This window comes from Euprymna scolopes, chromosome 19 (assembly GCF_053919585.1).
Source record: "Euprymna scolopes isolate OS-2025 chromosome 19, ASM5391958v1, whole genome shotgun sequence".
Lineage (NCBI taxonomy): Eukaryota > Metazoa > Mollusca > Cephalopoda > Sepiida > Sepiolidae > Euprymna > Euprymna scolopes.
The window spans coordinates 76,285,774-76,308,302 of record NC_136500.1 but is presented as its reverse complement, the minus strand read 5'-3'; the positions used below and the strand labels follow the sequence as shown (position 1 = coordinate 76,308,302).

The 22,529-nt window shown below is 33.2% G+C and overlaps 1 protein-coding gene across 1 annotated transcript in view; it reads right to left on the bottom strand.

Annotated features, from left to right (window-relative positions):
* Positions 1-3,537: 3,537 nt before the first annotated feature.
* LOC145239763 (uncharacterized) overlaps positions 3,538-22,529 on the bottom strand; it is a 79,514-nt gene continuing 60,522 nt past the window's right edge. The window contains exons 14-19 of the mRNA XM_080103192.1: positions 21,417-21,552; positions 20,608-20,713; positions 15,006-15,106; positions 13,054-13,136; positions 8,395-8,473; positions 3,538-5,308 (exon numbers count right to left, since the gene is read on the bottom strand). Of these exons, the coding sequence (XP_079959318.1) occupies positions 3,666-5,308; positions 8,395-8,473; positions 13,054-13,136; positions 15,006-15,106; positions 20,608-20,713; positions 21,417-21,552 (2,148 nt within the window). The 3' untranslated portion in view covers positions 3,538-3,665. The remainder of the gene's footprint in view (positions 5,309-8,394; positions 8,474-13,053; positions 13,137-15,005; positions 15,107-20,607; positions 20,714-21,416; positions 21,553-22,529) is intronic.

Below are 22,529 nucleotides of genomic sequence, written 5' to 3'. Positions count from 1 at the left end.
ATCTTATCATTAAAATGTGGTATTTTGAGAAAGCATATGTTAGTTACTGTGTGTGTTTGTTTTCTGTTAAATGTCTTAATGTGTTGTATGGTTTTTGTGGGGTATCCATTTTGCTGGAGGACTTGTTGGAATTTTCCAATGGTGTTGATCATGTCCGTTTCACTTGCGCATCTGCTGCGAATGCGTTTTTTTTTTTTCATTTGTAGCATAACTAATTTTTGTTTGGGGAATGCCGACTTATAGTTCACGAAAATGTCGGATTTTTTTAATAGAAGTTGGTGTTTATTTGACCTGTTTCTGTGATGTAGATTGTGAAATCGAGTAGTGATAGATGTCTGGATGTGTTAGGGTGTTCTATGGTAAATCTAATATGTGGGTCTGCATTTTGGAACTTAATGAATATTTTATTAGCTTCCTCACGAGATGATGTTAGGATGAGAATGTCATCTACGTATCTCGTGAAGATGTCGGATTGATAATTAAGTAGTGTGTCTTATTCTAGTCTGTTCATGTATGTTATGGCCAGAAGTCCGGATAGGCTGGATCCCATGGGAAGTCCTGGTATTTGTTTATATGTTTTCTGTTTATATTGGAACTGTGTGTTGTCCACTACTATGTTTAGAAGTTGGTGTATGTCTTCCTTGGTGAGGTTAAAACAGTATATATTATTATATGAGATGTATTCTGTGATTAAGTCCACAGCTGGGTGTGCAGGTACTGATGTGAAGAGAGATAACATCTAGGCTGAAGGCGTATCTATTGTGTTGAAGGTGCCAGGTTCATGATGACTGTAGTCTGTGTATGATTTCTTCAGAGCTGCTAACGTGACCTGAATAGGTGGAAAGTAGAGATTTGAGTATCTGTGATAGTAGCCAGGATGTTTTCTATAATGGTCCTTCTATGCTTGAAACGATGGGTCTGATTTGTGTAGATGGGTTCTTGTTGTTGTATGTTTTTATTAGGTGGTAGAATCTGGGAAGTTTGCTGTTTCTTGTAATGATATTTCACATGTATTTATTGAGTATGTTTCTTTTTTTGCATATTGTGGTCTAGGCTGTATTGATATGATCTTCGATATCTGTGGAAGAGATGTTTGTGGTAGGAGAATATAGTGTTTCGTTGCTAAGGTGTTCTAGTGCTAGAGATTCGTATGTATCTTGGCTGATGATGCAGAATTCTTTCCCTTTGTCAGAGGATAGGAATATCAGATTTTTATCTTTTAGGTTTTTGAGGGTGAGCAGTTGTGCATTAGTTGGTTGGTTGTTTTTGTTTTACGGCATATCAACCCTTTTCGGGTTATTTAATGCCGAATCCAAAGATTTTGAAAAATTTTTTTAATAGAATATATTTGTTGTTTTCACGTTGGTTTCTATTTAACCCATAGTTGGGACCCTAACAGGTACTACCACTCCGGGTCAGAGTGGACCTGAGAGCAATGGTAATTAAAGGGTGGCTCCACACTCCCCAAAGCCCACAAGCTGGGGCCTCACCACTGGATATAGTTTAAGGTCATATCCAGGACCTCCATTGAGGGACTTTTACCCTCTGCAGGGGGACAGTCGGCGTATTCTAATGCCCCACCGACAGGGCCTGTGCATTAGTGAGGTTGGGTGTGATGTTAGATTGTTCACGTTGGATGATGTCTAGTATGTTGTGTCCAAGTCTTGTGAGTTTAAAGCCTAGTTCAGGATTGTTTGGAGGTGGGTGTAATATGTGCTCAGGTTTATATGTAACAAAATCAGGTGTTATTCACAGTGGAAGTATGTGTGCCCTATGAGTTGTTGGAAGACAGATAGACACTTCAGGTGATATACTGTTCTGCATTAAAATTTAAAAAAAAAAAAATCTAAACAATGGCTACTTTACAGTTGGCAGCTTAGAGAGTGGATATAAGTTTCTCCACTGATGATGAATGATGCACTTGGAATCACATTGACACATCGGTTCCCGATGGATCACTGAAATTAAGCAACGTTGAGCCTAATCAGTACTCAATGGGTGACCATTTGGGACTTCCAGGTGCTGTATGTGCTCTCTGATTATCTCGGCATTGTTTCCAGTCGTCCTGGTCTTCTCTGCCACTGTCGATTCAGGAGAAGTGTGGTTATAGATTGTGCGACCGTTGCCTCACAATTACATGCGCAACTGCACCTACAGAGGTATCCTTTGTCTTTCGAGACTGAAGGGAGGCATCGATCGATGCACTTGAAAGAATCTTTGGAATAAATACCTACATCTACAGTTGAAAAAGAAAAAAGCAACACCTACAGTCAAGTAAATAAAAGAATATTATTGAAGTATTTATTTGTTTATTTATCTGCTTACAACTGCACATTCCTCCATTGTTAAGCTTTCAAAAACACCTTTTATCCCTTAAACAATACTTCCAGCAAATCACAACACACTTCTTAAAATGTCAGCTATTTTAATTTAATAATAGTTGAAAAAGTTTGAATTATTTTATGACCTTTTGAAAGTTGAATTGAATTTGGAAGCATTTAAATTGTCAAACAGAAAGTAATTTCTGGTTTTAAAATTACTGACATCCTCATCTATTAAATAATTGAAAGCTTTAGAAGCTATTTACATCCAATGATTTTATGAATAGAGATTAAAACAATATTGGCTTAATAAAATTATTTATAGTTTTATAACAATTTGGTACAATTAATTTTATGATTAAACAATGTTGTAATAATTACATTTAACTTTCAGAATTTTTTTTGTTTTATGGAAAATTTTCCAAAACATGGCATGAAACCACTTGATATCATAAATAAATAAAAAATAAAACTACTTCAAAGTCAAAAACTAACCAATGATAAGTCAGATGGATAGATTCCGATCAGAAAACAGCAATTTTTCCCTTTGTCAGAAACATAAAAGAATTAGAGGCTATTGAATGTATACCCGACATCCATTTTCTATTCTCCTAAAAAAAAAAAAAAAGTTAAAATGTTCAGTAAATAAAATAAAGATGAAAAATTCAGTAAATTACGATAAAAAAAAAAAACAAAAAAACATTAGAATTGAAAATAAAATGTCTGCCACATTATCTGATTGTAAGAATAAATGTTGAAAGAATTTCGGAATAAACGATTTAGCAAACCAGAAGAACACCTAACTCAAGGTCCACAGTAAACAGTGTTCAGTCAAATTCAGTTCCTGATATTAAACTGCATCCATTGTTCCTCAAATTTATTAAATTGTTAAGTGAAAGTACAAAATAGTTTTTTAAAAAAAAAAAAGCAAAAAAAAAAAAAAGCCCCTTATCCATGTTAAAAATATCTTTAAATAATAACATTAGTATTTCAGCACAATCAGTAAATTGCAAATTTAGAAAGCCATTCTTAACATGATGAGGAAGGAGGGCCTTATTAACTATTCTGTTCACCTAAATAATTAATAAATTAATAAATAATAATTGGAACAAAACTTGGCAAACAGCGAGGTTAAGCAACCTAGAACAGGAAGTTTTTTAACATTAGGAAACAAATGTGACCAGACACCGTTTATTGTGACTATTGAGCCGGGCGTTCTTTTTTATCTGTTTTGTATAATACATTTTGTTTTTTTCTAGAAAACAGTGACCAGTGACAAATCCTGAGAGAAGCATCTTCCACAAAACAAATTTTAAAACCACCAACGCAGAAGAATCAAATTGTCTATTTTAACCGTGTCCGTTTTGGGTCCGATTGTACAAAACCAACTTCAAAGTCCAAATCATCGTCCAAATCTAAATCGTCGTCATCAATTTCAAACATTGAAGACGATCTTTTTGTAACATTGGCAGCTGCTGCTATTTTATGAGTAGCTGGAATCGGAGTAGAAACATGTATAGAGCTGCCGGGGAAACCTGCTTGCGATGGTAGAGTAAAGTTTAACTGTCTGTTTGAAGATATTGGTGATGTGTTCAGATCTTCATCTGGGGCGATATGAGATGGTCCTTCATTTTGCTCTTTATGTTTTAAAACCGTGAATATTTTAGCAGTATGTACTGTTGGAGAAGGGGTTGTCTGCACAGAGTCAACACCTGCTGAATCGTCACCGTCCTGTGCTTGGCTAATATTATTACTGTTATCAACTGGAAGAGTATGCCATTTATGTCCAGATAGAAGATCAGTTGTAAAAGAGTTAATTGTTTCATTTGACTTTGGAAATATTGTAGAATCCGGAGAAGACAAAATAGGTTCTGCAGATGAAGATGGAGGATTAGGGATCAAAGTGGCTGGTGAGTGGGCAGTGTTTGATACGTCAGATTTATTTAAACTTTCATTGGATTTAGATACGGACGAGGATGAAGTGGAGAGATTTGAAGTGCGCGAGTCATCGAAAGCAAATTTCATCAGTTTTGAAATTGTATGACAACTCAGTGAAGATTTTTGCCGTCTCTCATCAGTGGTAACTAAGGCTTTCTTTGTTTCATCTGGTTGTACTTTATTAAATATCCCCGATTCAGTTGTATTTTCACTATTTACAGTTTGATCTGTAATGGTTTCATCAAAACTGTTTTCGCGACTTGTTTTTTCCGTGGACTTATTTTTCCTCCGCTCATAGTTACTGTACAATTGTCTAACTTTCCCAGACAATCTATTTGCTTCTTCTTTTTCTGTTGTTGAAACAACGTCTGTTTTTGGTTTTTGTTTCTCATATTCAGTCGTATTTGCTGGAATTGTCTCTCTTGATTGCTGCATCATCCCTTTCAATTTGGAAACACAGTTCTTTCTCCGTTTTCCTTTGTTTTTTGTAGTGAATGTAAGTTTTGCTTTTGTGTCCGCTTCGTCCAGCCCAGCTAAAAGCCCCTCTTTAACATCCTCACTATTTGGGTTGTCAAGCAGACCACTAATTCCAGACGAAGTGCCAGGATTAAAATGAGACAAGGATAAGTTCAGACGGTTTTCAATTGTCTTTTTCAGACCTGACTTGAGTGGATTTGACAGAACATCATTTTGAGCCTCTTCCATTTCCAAATCTTTTGAATCTCCTGAAATTTGTTTGCCTGAGTGTTTTTCCATGTCGCAAGTTAAGATATTTTTTTCGCTCGTTTTGTCATCACTCTCATCCAAAGGATTGTTGAATAAATCAAAACTGGTTTCTGCCTCGTCTCTATGCAAATCTACACTCAAATGTAAGGATGTTCCTTGTTTATGCTTTGTTGCATTAGAAATTGGAGGAGAATGTGGTACCAATGGGGTGGAACTTGTCTGAGACAAATATGAACCAGGATCACACTGAGAATTTGGCTGTGAAGGCGCCATTTCATCTGGGAGTAGATGTTCGAGTTGAAGTAATTTCAAAACCATTTCAGCTGGTAAAATAAAAAGGATTTTTTTTAACAAACAGAATGTACTTAAATTGAAAATAAAAACATTTTCAATAAACCAAAACCTTAAGGTCATGTTTTCAGTTGAATTTGTTTGGGTATAATCTAGCGTTCACATTGCTCAACCAATCGTCACCAAACTTGGCCAAAATATCGTTTAGAAGTGATTTATAAGAGCGCGCAATGAGTAATGCCCTTGACCTACTTCCAGTTATCTGATTTAGCTGAAATTTTGCATGTACATTAATTTATATCTTTATGGGTTATGCAGCAAAATACAGCTCTGAACAAATTGTGGTTTCTGATTTACAGGTTTTTTTAACTGTCAGGTGTGAAACGGAGCCTGTTTAGAGTCATGCAGTGATCTGGTTTTTGTATTTGAAAAGACGCACACCATAAGAGATTTAATGTAATGAAAGAAATGTATGAAAATGATGCCCCATCATATGACCTTGTAAAATGCTGGCATCGTGAATTCAGATATAGTTAGAAATCTGTGGAAACAGCTCCTAGACCTGGTCATCCCCAACCCTTCTGCCATTAATGAAGCATCTGTCAGTCAAGTTAAAGCTGCTATTTTAGAAGATTAATGAGTGACTATTTACCAAATAGCCCAAGAGACCTAGTACAGGGTCTGTTGAAACTATCATTTATGACCAAATGCATAAGGTGTTTGCCAGATTGATTCCCAAAAGCAAGAATGCATTGAGTGCTCAGGGATGAGTTTGATAATATTTCAAGATGATGAGTCAAAGTTTTTCAAAAAACTGATTACACAAGATGAAACCTTAGTCTATCACTATGACCCAGACACTAAAGCCCAGTCAATGCAGTACAAACACTTGGACTCATCACTCCCAAAGAAGCCCTCCGCTGACAAGGTCAATTTCTGGGACCATGATGGAGTAATGATGACAGATTTCCGGGTGAAGGGTACCACAATTATAGGAGCTTATTATGCTTCACTTTGGAGGAAATTAAGAGAACCTACCAAAATCAAAGTGTGTGTCTTGCAGAAGCAAGACAATGCTCAGGTCCACAATGCGTATATCGCCAGATTAGAAGCATGGGCATGTGACTATTACCCCCCCCCCCCTTTTCCTTTTGATTTCCAAAGTCACATCATGGTTGGAGAACTAATCTGAGGTTCTCTATAAAAATGGTCTCCAGGAATGCATTTAACAGTGGGAGAAATGCGTAACTCTGGGTGGGTCCTATGTAGAGAAAAAACTAATAACTGTGCCAAGTTTTTTTGCTCTACTGATATAAGAAATGAGTCAGGGGCATTACTTATTGAACATTCCTTCATAATTTTGTGATATCTAGCTCAAGATCAAAATCACAGAAAACGTGAAAAATCACACTTTTGGCAATAACTTCAGTTCTTTTAATCATAGAGACTCACTACTTGGCCCATATTGTAGCCAATGAAGTCCCACACCTTATATAACCTTTTGTTTTGACCATGACAAGTTTCGTCACGGTCGAAATTTGATGGAATTTCAACTTCCCATTTTTCCAAATTTTCATGTATGAATCTGATGTTCTTTGATAACATTAATCACCATGTAAAATGTCAGCCTGATCAGATAAATAGTTTTTTTTTTAATTATCAATGTTTGCATTGCATAAATTTTGGGTACATTTGAAGAAGTAATTTCCAGACAAGTATTTGACCCATCCTTACATTGTCAGATAGAGATATGCAGACTCACAACTGACTTATGTTCTTGTCATAAAATGATATTTATTTTTACAGAATGAAAACAAAAATATATATCATAAAAATATAAACTAAATTGATTAGACTAAGGGTTGTTATCACTAGCAAACATAACCTATTATGTCTCTATAATATGGAAGAGTTGTATCATTTTCACAACTATTCTCATTCGTAGCATACTGTCTAAAAAAAACTATTTTATCATGATTTTTCAGTTTTCTTTGTGGAAATCTGACCCATGTTCTTACTAACAAAAAATATTTCTATTCAACTTCTATCAAATAAAATTGCATCCCATTCAAAACTTTTTACATGGCGACATATTTCAATAGTAAACAACAAAAAATATAGAAGCAGTAATCACTAGATTTATGTTTAGGGTTTGTACAGATTTCCAATGTCAACTTCCAAGGACTTTTCAAAGTTTTTCAAAGCCTTCTTCAGAAAAGTTTAAGTTTTCAAAAGAAAATTGTATGTATAAACAATGATATAATAAACCAAAAAAACTTAATTGACAACAAAGTCATTTTGATTTACATACAAAACTATATGCTTGTCGACAATCATATTTACATTCCCTGACCCACTTATATTTAGTAAACCAAACGCAATTAAATGTTGCTATTGTCCTCATTGTAGATTGTTCTACGCGGTGTTCATTTTACTTTTAAATTTTGAGTTTCCGGTATTCTGGATACGCCCTTTCATCACAAAGCTACCTGATGTTATATGGGAAACATCAGATAGGTTTGTAATAAAGAGACGTAACTCTTGTATCCACAATAATACAATGTAATTTACGAACAATGTACTTTAATTTTGTTTGCAATATTTCACAAATAGTTTAATGGTATTTTTATTAATACTTAAAAAGTAATTTAATAGTATTCATTTCTATTTTATTTTTAATATTGCAAACAAATTTTTACGGGACATAAAGAATACGATTTTCAAGGCCCTCTCAAGGCATTTTCCATATTTTCAAGGATTATTTTTAAATATAAGAGAAACTCTGGCCAAGAATCAAAGTAATTTCTGACTTTAACATTATTAGCAAATTTTCAGATATTGACATTTTTGGAAGTTATTTTACCCAATAATTTCATAATTTTATAAAGATTAAAACATCAAGATTAGTTTTATAACAATTTGGTTCAGTTAAAAATTTAATCAAATAGAATAATAATTAAACAAATGACAAAATACTATTCAAATAATTTATAAATTGATTAAGAAAATAGTAAAATGGAAAAAAAATAAAAGTAAAAAGACTCCAGAGAAATGCCAGGTACAATACAGCTAATATAAAAAGAAAATGTCCAAAAAGAAACCTTAATGCAAAATTTACCTTGAATTTGATATTCTTGCTCAGGATCATCTGGAAATGCTGTGTGTAAAGCATTGACTCCTCCCAAAAGAGCAGCACCCTGCAACGTGAACACAATATGTCAGTTGCCTTGAAAGAAATTTGTGGAAGACAGAAAACAAATATATTCTCTAAAGTTGTGTTGCCCAAAGAAATTGAACTCTGATGAAACCAGTTGAAAATTTTATCAACTTACGTTTCATTAAAAAAAATTAATAATATTAAAAATCCACTCATGTAAAGTATGTGGTTTCCCCCCATTTTGTTAGTTTACTTATAACCTAAATCCAGTCATGGACACACTGTCTTAAATGCCATCTTTGTTTTTCCAAGTCAATAACCAATAACAACAACAAGCAAGAGAGATCACTAAGAACTTATCGCAAAGAAACAGAATATTTATATCTTAGTACAAAGGCAGCATTATTCGAGTAAAGTATGAGGGTGGGTGGGTGGGTGGGGGGCATATGAGCACAAGATGTCTGCCCTATTCCAAGTCAACAAACAGATCATTCCAGCCTCTCACATATTGCTCATGATGTCATAGCCAGAACACAAGACCCCCGTGCATGACTTTCATACCAGCTCTGAAACATTTTTAAGGGTCAATTGGGTAATTGATGGCCTGATGGTGTTTTCCTTTGCAAACAGCAAGTTGCTTATATGAAATACAACTTGTATCAACACTTGTTTCTTCATCAATAAACAGAATCAGCAATAAATCTCTTATCTTTACAAAGCCACCATTTGCCCATGCATGGAGTATCATTGCCATATCTGGGTTGGTGCATCATCCATTAATCTCTCCCTCTTAGACAGTCCAAAAAAAAAGAGTCTCAAATCTAATAGGTCTGCACTATCAGCCAAGCTCAAACAGGTTTCGTACTGATTTTTAATGTTCATTTTCAAAGTTTTTCAAGGCCTTTTCCAGACAAAATTCAAATTTTCAAAACAAAATTTGGGGTTTGTTTTACAATCCACAGCAATTTGAAAAAGTGATAAAAAAATCAAAAATATAACAAATAAATGTTACCATAACCAATAAAAGTTACTTTTCAATCTACCTGTATCATTTTTAGTATTTTTAAGTAGTCTTAAATACTTTTTATTTCATCTCAAATATTAACTCTCTTTACAGCTTTTAAATTTCCAACCAAGATAGCTGCTGCACATGTCTATTTTTTTTTCTTGGCCCAGCCAGCCTAATTTTAAATTATCACAATTTTTTTTTTCTTTTTTTTTTTTTGGAGGGATGGGTAGAGGTGATTCGCAATTGGAGAGTCCCACCCATGCAAGGAAAGTTTTTTTTTTTTTTTTTAGAGAGAGGGGAGAGTGAAGTTATTTTATTTATAGAGCTGCCACTACTCCTCCCGTTTGTACTCTCTCCCTCCAAATCTATATATCTATAAAAGTGAAGTTCTGTGTGTACATTTCCCTACCAAACTACTCTGGCAATTTTCAGTCTACAGACTCGAGATTTGATATAAGTGATATTGAGATTTGGAAAAATCTTTTTAATTTGTTTTCGGCGAGAAATTTGGCTATTAAGGGGTCAAAATTCAACAATTTGACCTTTGAAAAGTCTATCAAACTCCTCCACCAATTTTGGGTCTAAACACTTGAAATTTTAGATGTAGGTTACTTGGACATGGATCAAACTTTTGAATTTGATTTGAAACCCAAAAAAATAAATTGTATGGGGACAAAATTGGGGTCAATGTTAAAAAAATTTGACCTCTGAGATCTCTACCAAATTACTTGGTCAATTTTTGGTCTAAAAGTGTATTCAGCCATAAGGCAAGCTTTTTAATCGGTTTTTGGCCAAAAATTTGGCTGCCAAGGGGTCAAAGTTCAAAAGATTTGACCTTTGCGGTCTCTAACGAACTAGTCAGCCAATTTTGGGTCTAACATTTGAAATGTTACATAAAAGGTATACGGACATGCAGCAAGCTTTTTAATCAGTTTTTGGGCAAAAATTTGGCTGTCAAAGTTGAAAGAGTTGACCATTGCAGACTTTACCAAACTCCTCAACCAATTTTGGGCCTAAACACTTGAAATTTTCTTAGGTTACTTGGACATGAGTCAAACTTTTTAATATATATATATACAATATGCACATATAGTTATGAACAATACATAGGGCCCAAGCAAAGCTGAGTTGAACTTCTAATTAAATTATAAATGCAAACAAAAATAGACAGATCATGAAACTACACAAGATAGTTTTGTGATAAAGGGATGTAACTCTTGTATCCACAATTATACTATGCAATTTCAGAACAATATATTTCGATTTTATTCTCAAGATTTAAAAAATATTTTAAAGGTATTTTTATCAAAACTAAAAAAATAATTTAATAGTATTTAGGCCTTTTCAAGACATTTTTCATATTTTCAAGGTAATAATAGTAAGAAGGCCTTTTGATGTCAAAATTCAAGGACTTTTCAAGTCTGTACAACCGTGTCAAACCTCTATGATTGTTTTACAAGTACTTTAATAGAATACGCTCTGATGAACTCATATCACTTGTGTCCTCTTGGTGTTCACACACCTGACTAAGCCAACAAGCAGCAAAAGCACACCCCTTAACTTTCAAAGTTCCAAGATGCCAGAAAGCTTTCTACTCTAATAGTTTCTTTACTTGGACTGCTAGACTTTGGAATTCCTTCACTGTTTCCTGCTATCTGATTGTAACCTGCAGAAGTTTAAATGTAATGTGCACAAACATCTTGCTGTTCAAGTCCCCACAATTCCCTATTAGACATTAGACACATCCAAGTGGTTGTTGGAGGTGAAAATGACTGAAAAACAAAACAAAAAAAAACAAAAAAACAATCAGTCAAAACATGCCAGTGTTTGATAGATCAGAGTTATGACTGATCGGCATGAAGACGAGTAGAATGATAGGCTCCGTACAACCAAGGATTATCGTGAATTGACTTGGCTTGGCTTTATGAGTGCCGCTCCATCACCACTATTTGTGGAAAAGCCTTCAGCCTGCTCTCAGCCTACCAAACCAGTAGGACATTCGATACAACTTCCTGATATTTGCATATTGAACATTTTATCAATCAACTATTATTTGTTGTCTTTATTTCATCTTCCTCCAACAGTGCAAAGATGTGACAGAAGGTCAGGAAAGTGAGATTTGAAAAACCAGTATGCTTAAGGAAGAGCATTCTAGCTGAACAAAATTTGCCTGGGCAGCCTTATCAGCATTTCCTGGTAAGGGTGACTCAAGCGAGTAGCAACAAACTAACCCCTTTTCAAAGGATGAGAAGGCAACGTCAAAAAAAAAACTTAGTAAAAGTTTTTAAAAATCTGATGTTATGGAAAAAAAAAAAAATGTCCTTTTGTTTGGTGCTCATTTTGGGGCACTTGACATCTATATGATCCCAGAAGCATTGCTAAAACATGAAAAATGTGAGATGTTCAATGTGTTTTCCATCAGCAGCTGCAAAACGATGTCGACAGTCTAGGGAACTTCCTGCCACTTTTTAGGTGATTTAAAGACAGCTATTAGTCTACATTTCCTAGTTTTTAAGGATGTTATCACCATTTTATCTGCCTATTCGGGCTTATGTATTTAATTATGTTGCCACAGCGGATCAATCGATTAGCATGCTGTACTTACAGACGAAGGTTGTGGGTTCGAACTGTAATCGAAGTTAATGTCACTTTGTTGGATCATTCTATCACTCCAGAATGTATCTCACTCCCAATGCTATCTTCTACCTGTATAAGAGCCAAATACATCCTAAGATGGAGCCACATCTGGATAGCATTCTCTTTTACCTGCACAAAATCAAATTGTGGGGGTGGGGGTCGAATGTACTCTTCCCTTATTTGCAAAGTCTTTCTCTACTCTATTGTTATTTTTGTAGTAGTTGCGCAACTGAGCAACATCTCTGGATCCCCACTGTAAAACATCCACATCAAAAACTCAACCAACCACTCTTCATTTTTTTTTTCGCTTTCTTCCTCTTTGTACCTGGAGCTAAACAGAACTTTCATGAGCAGAATCTCTTTCCAAGAGAACGCAATATCACAGCTGGCTACAGCATGATCATTTCCAAGTATAATATTAACAAATTCTTGCTGAGCTGTCTCATTAAGTAATCAAATTATGCCTAATCCAATCAGGATCTGCAATCTTCAAAGATGTTTGTTTCCTCACGCACAAACCATTAATCTCTGCCCTCAAGTGGCCTTTGGGTCTTGATGAGTAATGACTTATTAGATTAAAAATAAGTAAACTCCAAGCAGAGAATGAGAAGGAGAAAATAAGAAGAGAGAGAAGGAAGAAAGCTGCTTATTCTTATTAAAAATGTCTGCATTTCCTAATTGCCACAGTGGTTCAATTGATTGTACTTTATAAACAGAGGTTGTAGGTTCAAACTTCACCCGGCGCATAAGTATTTTAATTCTGATTTTATCTTAAAATTACCTTAAACATTTCAAATTACAAAAATAAGCGAATTGTTTAGCTTTTTTTTTTTTTTTTTTTTTTTTCCTGTAATCCAGATATAAGAACCCCACACAATATCTGACAACCCTGTTAAAATATGTAGATTCACGCTTTGTAAAGATTAAATTACATCTGTCTTCTCAAAAATTTAAAAATGTCTTTTGTAACTGACCTGCATTGTGGATTCCATCAAAGTGATAGCAACGATGGCATCCTGTATTGTCACAACTTCTCGTAGCATCAGTCGAGCATGGGCTTCACAAAAGAAAAAGGAACAAATCATCCTTTTATGTAGAGATAAATAAAAATACAACCAAATAACAACTCAAACATGTTATGCCAAAACACTACAACAAAATAGCTGTTTCTTTTTCTTCATATATAATCATTCGCAAGAATTTGATTAGCTGATGGCCCCCAAAAGCTAAAATCAAGATGAATTTCCCCGTTTAGGGACCACATCCCATTGTGTTTGTGGAGAGAGGGCAACATAAAAAAAAAAAAAACTTTCTTTCCTGAAGAACTCTTCAATCAATTTCATTAAGAATGTCAAAATAAGGAGAAAGACACGTAACACGTAAGTGGATTGGAGGGGAACATGAAGTTTTTCTTTGATGAAACAAAAGTCATCTAACTCCCCTTCACCACAATCATGAATTTCTTCAAGTTTTAGACTTTAACACAAAATTAACATTTTCAGCTTTCAGAGAAAATTATCATGAAAGGGAAAAATCAGTATTTAAAAAAAGAAAAAAAAGAAAAAAGTAGATTTTGATAAAAAAAGCTAAAACGTCACATGTGTGAGGTTCTAGCAATTTAAATGGAAATCCGCTTTTTCTGGATAAAAAAAATTGCAGAATTCCACTAAAAAGCTATTTCAGTTGTGCAAATTATAGTTAGAACAACATGCAAAAGGCCAACTTTCAGTATTCACATAGGGTGCCAAATTATTTTTCTTCCTTTTTTTTCTACAACAACAGGAAAGACGTTTGCTCTTAATATCAGCAGTAATACTAGTTTTTCTTTTTGCTCTTCACAAACAACAGTCCAAAAACGAGATAACAAATACACATTCAAAACACACAAACATTACACGCAACAGCAAACTGATTTTCAAGCAAAAATCACACTCCTTTTATTCAACCTTGCTGAGCGGTTACTATAGATAGCAACCATAAAGTGAAATAAGATCTCTATTGTCCCTTTCTATTGCAGAATGCATAGATACTCGATGGCTGACTGATGGTCCAGCCACAGATCTCTCATATCAGAAATTACTCTGCATTCCATGTTTGTAAAGAATGTGTTCTGTAACATATCCAATGTAACTGATTGGTTAAACGTTGGTATTGAGAGCTTCATACCCTCCAAGAAATTTCAACAGAAACCAAACAACCCTCCATGGTACATCCTTAAATGTGCTGCCACCATTCTTCACCGAAATTACTATTTCAATTGCTTTCAACAAAATAGTTGCTGTGAAATCAAAGCTGCTTTCAGTACTACCTGCACTCACTTATAGAAAAAAGAGAATCCATTAAATCTAGCGTACTTGTACAGTTTAATCAAGACATTAAAAAAATGAAAATATCGAAAGGTTATGTTGCACGTATCCGTTATGGAACGGAGTTCTCAGAAGAAAAATTTCACTTAATTCCATCAAGTAGTTTTTTGTTACGATACCGAGCAAAAGGTTCGATTTTTAGGAAGAAAAGCTAGTATTAAAGATAGGGGAGGGAGTGTCGGCGCTTTAAATGGAGTTATCTCCCCATGGCGTGTTTAACAAATTCCATAATGGCTGACTTCAATGCGCACTCATAAGAACATGTTTTTCCGCTGTAAAAAAAAAAATCTACTCGATCAAATTAAATGAAATTTTTTTTCGGAGATCTTCAGTCCAAAACGGATACGTACAATATAACCATTTTTCGATATTTTCATTTTTTTAATGTCTTGATTAAACAGTACAAGTACCAAATCTAAAGTGGTTGAGCAGTTCCAGCTCAGGGTTGGTGATGATTAAAAAAAAATCCATACTATCACATACATACTTAATCGATATTGTAAAACTGCAAATTATCACTAAGGCCAGAGAGATATTAAAATAATGTATCATACGCTTACCCTGAGAGAGTCGAATCATACTCTGTAGCAAACGCATAGTAGTCCGTGCAGCATTTCTAGTATCTGCACATCGCTGTGCACGATAGTAAGCCTGTAACACTCTAGGAAAAAAACAAACAAAAAAAAACAATAGGTAACCACTGATACAACGAAATATTAAAAAGTAAAAAAAAACAAAACAATTATAATTCATTGTTATTATTCGTTTTCAAACGGAAATAACTCTTCTAAACATATAGAGACATGAAATATTTTCTCTGCTAGTTGCGACGTATGCACTAACATGACTGAATGTCCTCCAAGCCCTACGATCTTCGCCCAACGTTTTCAAATGGTTTATGTTCATGTTCGTCCATTCACAAATGTTGTCTATCCATCTTTTATTTTCTCTATTTTTTTGACTGAACTTCGTTGTATTATGCTTTCAAACCAAAATTTTCATAGTCCCACACTGAGACCAAACCATCTCAAAACTTTACATTTGATGACAAAGGATATTGATGATATGCAAGGGGTTTTTCGGAAATTTTTTTATATACGATAGATGAACTGCTTATCAAGGCCCAGAGGCCACTCACGAATAAAAGGTTAATGAGTGTCAGGTGATGATCGGTGATGGTGGAAACTGAGACCAATAAGGGAGTCTCTCCCTGCAACCTCTCCCACAGAAGAGACGTTATGAGCCTGTCTTTGTTTTATCGTTACTTTCATGGCAAGTGCTGCTCTGAGCTCCAATCTCTGGTCCCCCTTCGCCAATCTTTCACGATAAACACCTGTCTAGCTGAAACCGCTGTCAAAAACTCTTTATCTGTGCCAAAACCAAAATGTAGATTCCATGAACAAAGCTTCTTTCTTAGTAGTGCATGCCAGTGGAACTCTCTTCTGTCTGCCTGTTTCCCAACTTGGATGTTTTCAAGTCCAACATAAACAAATTCCTGATGAACCGTCCCCTTAAGTATGACACTTTATCAAATCTCCAATACTAACAATTACTACGATACTATCCCATTGATTACTGTACACACAATAACCCTTATCCTCGAGTGGCTTCCGGGCCTTGATAAGTGGTGATTACCATGTAAAAAAAAAAAACAAAAAAAAACAAACAAAAAAAAAACAAGAGAAACGAAAAGGACAGATTTCGATTGACACTATTTTGGCACCTGTAAACCAATATATAACCAACTTGTGTGAATTTTCACCAGCAAGATTTATTTTTTATGTAGAGTGCATTTTTTTATCATATGTATCTACAAACTTTTTAATAAAACTATTTCAATCAAACTTTTTAATAGCAGTAATTTTAATTTTTTAAATAAGGAAAAACTCGCTGTTTCAATCCATAGTGTTCAATTTTGGGAGGAACAAGCTTCCCAAAATGAGGTATTCTGGATTAGTATGGAAAAAAAAAAAAAAAAAAAAAAAAAAAAAACGGAGTTACATATTATATTTTGGTAGACATTTTTTATTTTTAAATAATAATAAAAAAAAAATAAAAAAACCAAAAGAACAAATTATATTGTTTACAAAACATTTTATTTGGAACAGAATTTTCCCTAAATTAAAAACTGACATTGAGAATTTAGGACGCTGATTTTTCCTATCCGTGGTCAGTGAGGGAGAAAGCCTTCTAGACTGAGGCAATCTTTTATTTTTATAAAGATGAAGTGTAGTATCACAACATGTACTACATTTTGCTCCTAGCCAAATGGTCTAGGACAGTTTTCAAAAAGATTGTCTATGTGGGTTTTTAATACAATTCAATATTTATTTAATTCTTCATTAAAACATTAACCTTAGCAACAATAAATTAATATTTTTAAACATTAAATTTTAATTTAGTCTCATGATATGCAATGCTCAGTTGTAGATCTCAGTTAGATTCCTATCTGAAGGAATTCCTGTGGCATGAAAGACACTCAGAAAATACCTTTTTCAAATTGTGTGATATGAACTCTGCACAACATCCATTTATTTAAATATATTTTGTCCCTTACATTTTATTTTGCTCTTGTGAGAAAGCAAGCAAATAGCAAAGTATATTTTTTCTTTATAAAAAATAAAATTTACCAAAGGATTCGAAAATAAAATTATCTATTTAAAAAATTTTTCTTATTTATAATTGTTGCTTACATGTGTGATTTTATTATGCATAAAGATTACCTCAGTCTAAAAGGATTTTTTCTTCACTGACTACAGACAGGAAAGATCAGTATCCTAAATTCCCAAATCATACATCGTTTTTTAATATAGGAAAAATCTTAATCCGAACAAAATGTTTTGTAAATAATATAACTATTTTTTTTTTTTTTGCTTATTTAAAAAACAAAATGCCTACCAAAAAAATAATATATAACTTGGATTTTTTTTCTCCCTTTCTTATACTAATCCACAGTGTCTCATTTTGGAAAGTTTGTTCCTTCCAAAATTGAACATTGGATTGGAACAGTGGGTTTTTCCTTATTTAAAAAATAAAATGCTTGCCATTAAGAAGTTTGGTTTAAATAAAACTTTTTTTTTTTTTTTAAATGAAGCAAACTTTTCTTATGAACAATTATCCTTATGATTTGAATAAGTGGAGTGAAAATTGTTTTCAGTTTTTACATAAAACTTGAACTCATCGGCCATTTTCCTTCTAAGCCATTGTTTCTACTACTCTCTTGTTGTGAAACAAACATTTTATTTTAAATAGATTATTTTATATAAGTCACAAAAAGACTTTATTTCATTTCGTTTGACCTATTTCCATTCCATGTTCAGCAAAATACACAATTTTTCAGCTACTGCATATTACTTTCCCAATAAAATGATCTGGTCAGAAAACTTTGCGTTCACCATTATCTTATATTTAAAAAAATGCTAAAAACATTTAACAGACTCTCTTGAAAATTGTCTTTGAAAATATTTATTATTATTACCATCAATAAAGCATCAACTTTTCAAATTATCTAAAAACAAAATTATGAAAAAACCTTTTTATGTAATTGTTCAATTTTGTATTCCAGTGTCGGCTCAAAATTATCAGAGAATTATTTTTCTTGAATCAGATTCTGGTCATTTCCCTTGAATCATTATTAGCCAGTGAGAGAACGTGATTTTCTACTTCCAGAAACAGAAGCTATATCTAAATTCTATTCATTCGACAAATTTACAAAACAGCTTTCTCATTCCTGGCTTGAAGGACCAAGCGATAAGACACAGCCGAATTGGCTGCTAATTTTGGCAGGCCTTTCACTAACCCAGATTTAAGTAGTGTCCAGATTTCTTTACAACATTAAGCTCCTAGAAACACACCATCTTTCTATGGCCCTTTTCCTCTGGTCTCAGCATCAGGTTCCCATGATTTTCTTGTTTTGTTTTATGGCATATCAACCATTTTGGACTATTTAATGCCAAATCTGGTCATTTTGGTAAAAGCTTTTATGATTCAAGTTCCTTCTATCTTTAAATATTTATTCATGGTGTTTAGTTTGATTGTTTTGTAGAGGAAAATTGTTGTTTTTGTTTTTGGCTTTGCAGAACTTAAGTTTTACAAAATAAAAAACAATGCTTGATGCATTTTAGATCAGAAATCCGGTATCTTCAGACAGCTTGATCTAGTATCACCAGCCCAGGCTTTCAAAACTACAACAACAAAGTAATTCATGTTTATTTGCACACTATTTATTGCTTATCTCTATTTGTTGATCCTAGCAATACATCTTTATTAATTGTCTTGAGATAAGTAATGTAACTATAACTGTAAGAGTTATTCCCCTTTGCAATTTGCCAGTGTAAACTCAGAAAAGATATTCATCTTTTACCATGTCCTCTTCTGTAACTAATTGGTAAGAGGTATTTATGACCTTAACACCGCCTTTTTGAATCGACCAGCATGCAAGTAAGAAAGTAGCATTTGGTCTAGGCAAAAAACAAGGTAACCACACAAATTCTCTTGAATTAATCTATGTTCAACTCCAATTATTATTAGTTTTTTTTTTTTTAGAAATATATATGGGAGTACATTTGTTTATTTTAAGTTTTTACTTTGAATAGATATCTTTCGTTTACGTTTTGTTTGAAACATGTGCACTTAATAATTCCTTCACCAATCAAATCTATCTTCTGCAGATTCTTTGACCCAAGTTGCTGCTGTTGTTGTTGTTACAGTAGCTTTCCCATAAATAACTATGTCTGATTTTCACCCCCTTTATGTATCAGGTTCATATATCCTAATTTGACAAACCGTAAAAATAAGCATATATATAAGTTCAACAATTGTTTCATCATTACTCTCCTTTTATTTTTCTTTCAACCACACTGTGTTATTTGCAATGACACAATACACACAATGATAATCATCTGTTTTGGAAAGAAACTCCCTAAAAATATCAAGCAATATAATTCCTCACAAGTTTAACATAAAATAGTGATAATAAAAACATACACAGCTTGTTATAAAAGTACTTCGTTTATTTCAAAATATAACCTTTCTGTTTTCGAATGACAGTTTGACAAGTCTAGTGGCATGCGTGATGAGAGTGATGGTGGTGTGAAGAAAAATGTATTGTTAGCACCCTCTCGTATCGCTCTCTCATCTCCAAACTGCTTCTCCCTGTATATCTTTTTATTTGGCTAAGATGGTGTTAACATTTCAACCATGTATTGTTTAAAAAATGTGGGTCAAATTCGCTGACCAGGGTTTTTAAGTCCTAGAATTTGACCCCTTTTTGACGTAATCTCCCGGGCCTTGCATCCAAACTTGTGACCGACTTTTGTTTGACTTCACTCCCATGGCATCTGGATTACCCAACACTATTACATATTTATAATGCCATTATTTATTTCATTATTTATGTCATGTTGAAATTAGTAAAAATTACAAAAAAATGATTGATTAAAAGATTTACCAGCAAACTATGTTACAAAAAAACATGGAAATTAAAGATTTGTTAGAATTCAACTAAAATACAAATCTTTATGATGCATGTATACGTCACGGAACGAAAATTTTATATTCCAAAAATCACATAAATTGATTAAGTACTTGTTTCTTTTTTTAATAACAAAAATAAATTTTATGATGATTGAAACAGAAAAGACAGCCGCCATATTTCTATTTTAAAATGGCAGATTTTCAAGTCCAATTATTTTATCAAAATCATACATCGCAGTTACCTCCCTTGAATTTTAAATCTTCACCATTAACAAATAAAAAATTAAAAAAATAGGTATTAGTGTTTTGCCATTTTCTATTTTGAAATGGTGGATTGTAATTGAAAACAAGGGAAATCATAAACTGCAGTTACTTCCCTGGAACTCTGCGACAAATATGATAAATCTATATAAATCAATGAATTTTATTTTTACTTATAATTATTTTTCTACTTGATCATTATTTTAAATATTTTTATTTAATAAAAATTTTTTTTTTAATTTTCATCTAACAACCTGAAGCAAATAGGAACGAAACTCATTAACTTCAGCTAAAAATGCAAATAAAAAAATATCTATTAAGTGATTTCAGGATCTCCAGATGTGTTGGGTTTGATTTTCAAAAATAAATTTGAAAATATTTGTACAAATAGAAAATTAAAAAGAGAATTTTTATATTCTTACTTACGAGCTAGCATCTTCTGAAAGTTCCGGATTAATAGTCTTTATCATTGATAAATAAATTTGCATTTTATCCATTGACCAGAGATCTTTTTCGGAAGTTTCCATATCACCTAGAAAAAAAAAAATTAAAAAAAGCTATAATAAACATCCACTAATTTGATGATTTAAAAGTTTTTTTTACAAACGTTTGTAGTAGTAGTAGTACTAGTAGTTGTAGTAGTAACATGATCAGTTACCATGTTATATCATCATCATCATCATCATCAGTTTAATGACCATTTTACATACTGACAAGTGTTGGATGGAGAAATTGATATCCAAACTAACCTATCTCTGGCCAGGCCTTTATTTATCTCTCTTTCTCTCAGATCCGTTTTTTATCACTTCTTCTCATGATTTTTTTGGTCTTCCCTGCTTCCTCAGCTGTTCTACATCTACTAACTCAAGAACTCTCATTCATTTTTTTCAACATGGCTATATCACATAAGTCACCTGTTCTGCACACATCTCCCTATTGTGTCCAGATTTAATCTTCCTGAGATCGCCAGTTCTAAACCAGTCTTTAACACACACATTTCACATCCATTGTACCAGTCTTGTATCATTTATCTCCATACCATGCACGTCCCTAACCCTCATCAGCCAGGTTTCACTTCCATACATCATCACACTGTGTTAACATCCTTCTTCCCTCAGTTGATAATAGTAATGCTCTACTGGTTAATACTGGCAGGTTCCTTTCTGAATTTTTATGGGTTGAGTTTCAAAAGAAAAAAGAAATTAAAATTTAAAAAAAAACAAAAAAACACTAACCACCAGGAGTTTTGCCTTGTAGAATATAACTGGAAATAACTTTATCCCATTCTTCATTTTGTTTGTCCAACAAAACCATCACCAAGTCAAAACGACTAAGCAAAGGGCTGGCCAGGGCAACGTTTACACATATTGACTGGAATAGAAATAAGGATAAGATATAGCAAAACAATTTGGTGCTTCTTTGTTATTAGAGCGAAATTAGAAATACTGATTAATGAAAACAGTTTTCGAAAACAATTAGCAAAAATTGAGTTTTGCAAAAAAAACAAAAAAAAAACAAGAGAGTTTCAATCGCAACAAGGGAGGTAATTATTTTCTGAAAAATTTTAAAATCTTACACCAATTTAGCAAGACTCAATTTTTGCTAATCGCCTTTGAAAACTGTTTCCATTAATAATAAATTTTCTAGCTTATCGTTTTTCATAATTTTTTGATATTTCATTACTGTGACATGACAATTCAATAGATACATTGATTTCGCTTGAAATTCAATATTTCAAATTTCGCTCTGATAATGAAAAAGCACAAACAATGTTGTTAATTTGTTTATACGTAATGAATACACAACAATAAACCTCCTAGCGAATATTAAACTGAACATAAGAAAACCTACTAATTTCCAAAGTGCAAAAATCTAAAAGATTTGAAGGTCCTTATTAAATGTTAAATAACTCAATGTCTGTGTGTTCACTATAGAAATAAAAATTAGAGATTCTATATAAAATCTAAAAGTATATTCTTATGTAAAATTTACTATGGAAGTGTTGCCAAATCTGTAAGTACAATCTTAAAGAAGAAATAACAATAAAAGATTATATAAAATAATATAAAAAGTATTACTCAAGAATTTGAATGGAAAACATTTTTCTTAGTGTCTCTGAAGATTTTAAAAACATGGAACAAAAAGCATTCTAAGCCGTTCATTCCCGAACCTTCTCTAGAGATAGCTATAAATAGCGAACGCTCGTTATTTTTAACTCAGTTATAACACAACGTTGGGATGTAATGAGAGGTGACCCCCTATTATAACTTCGACCGAAGGAAAACACAAGAAAACTAGAGTCGTTAATAATAATTATCTTTTTTTTTACTCTTATTTTTCATTGATAT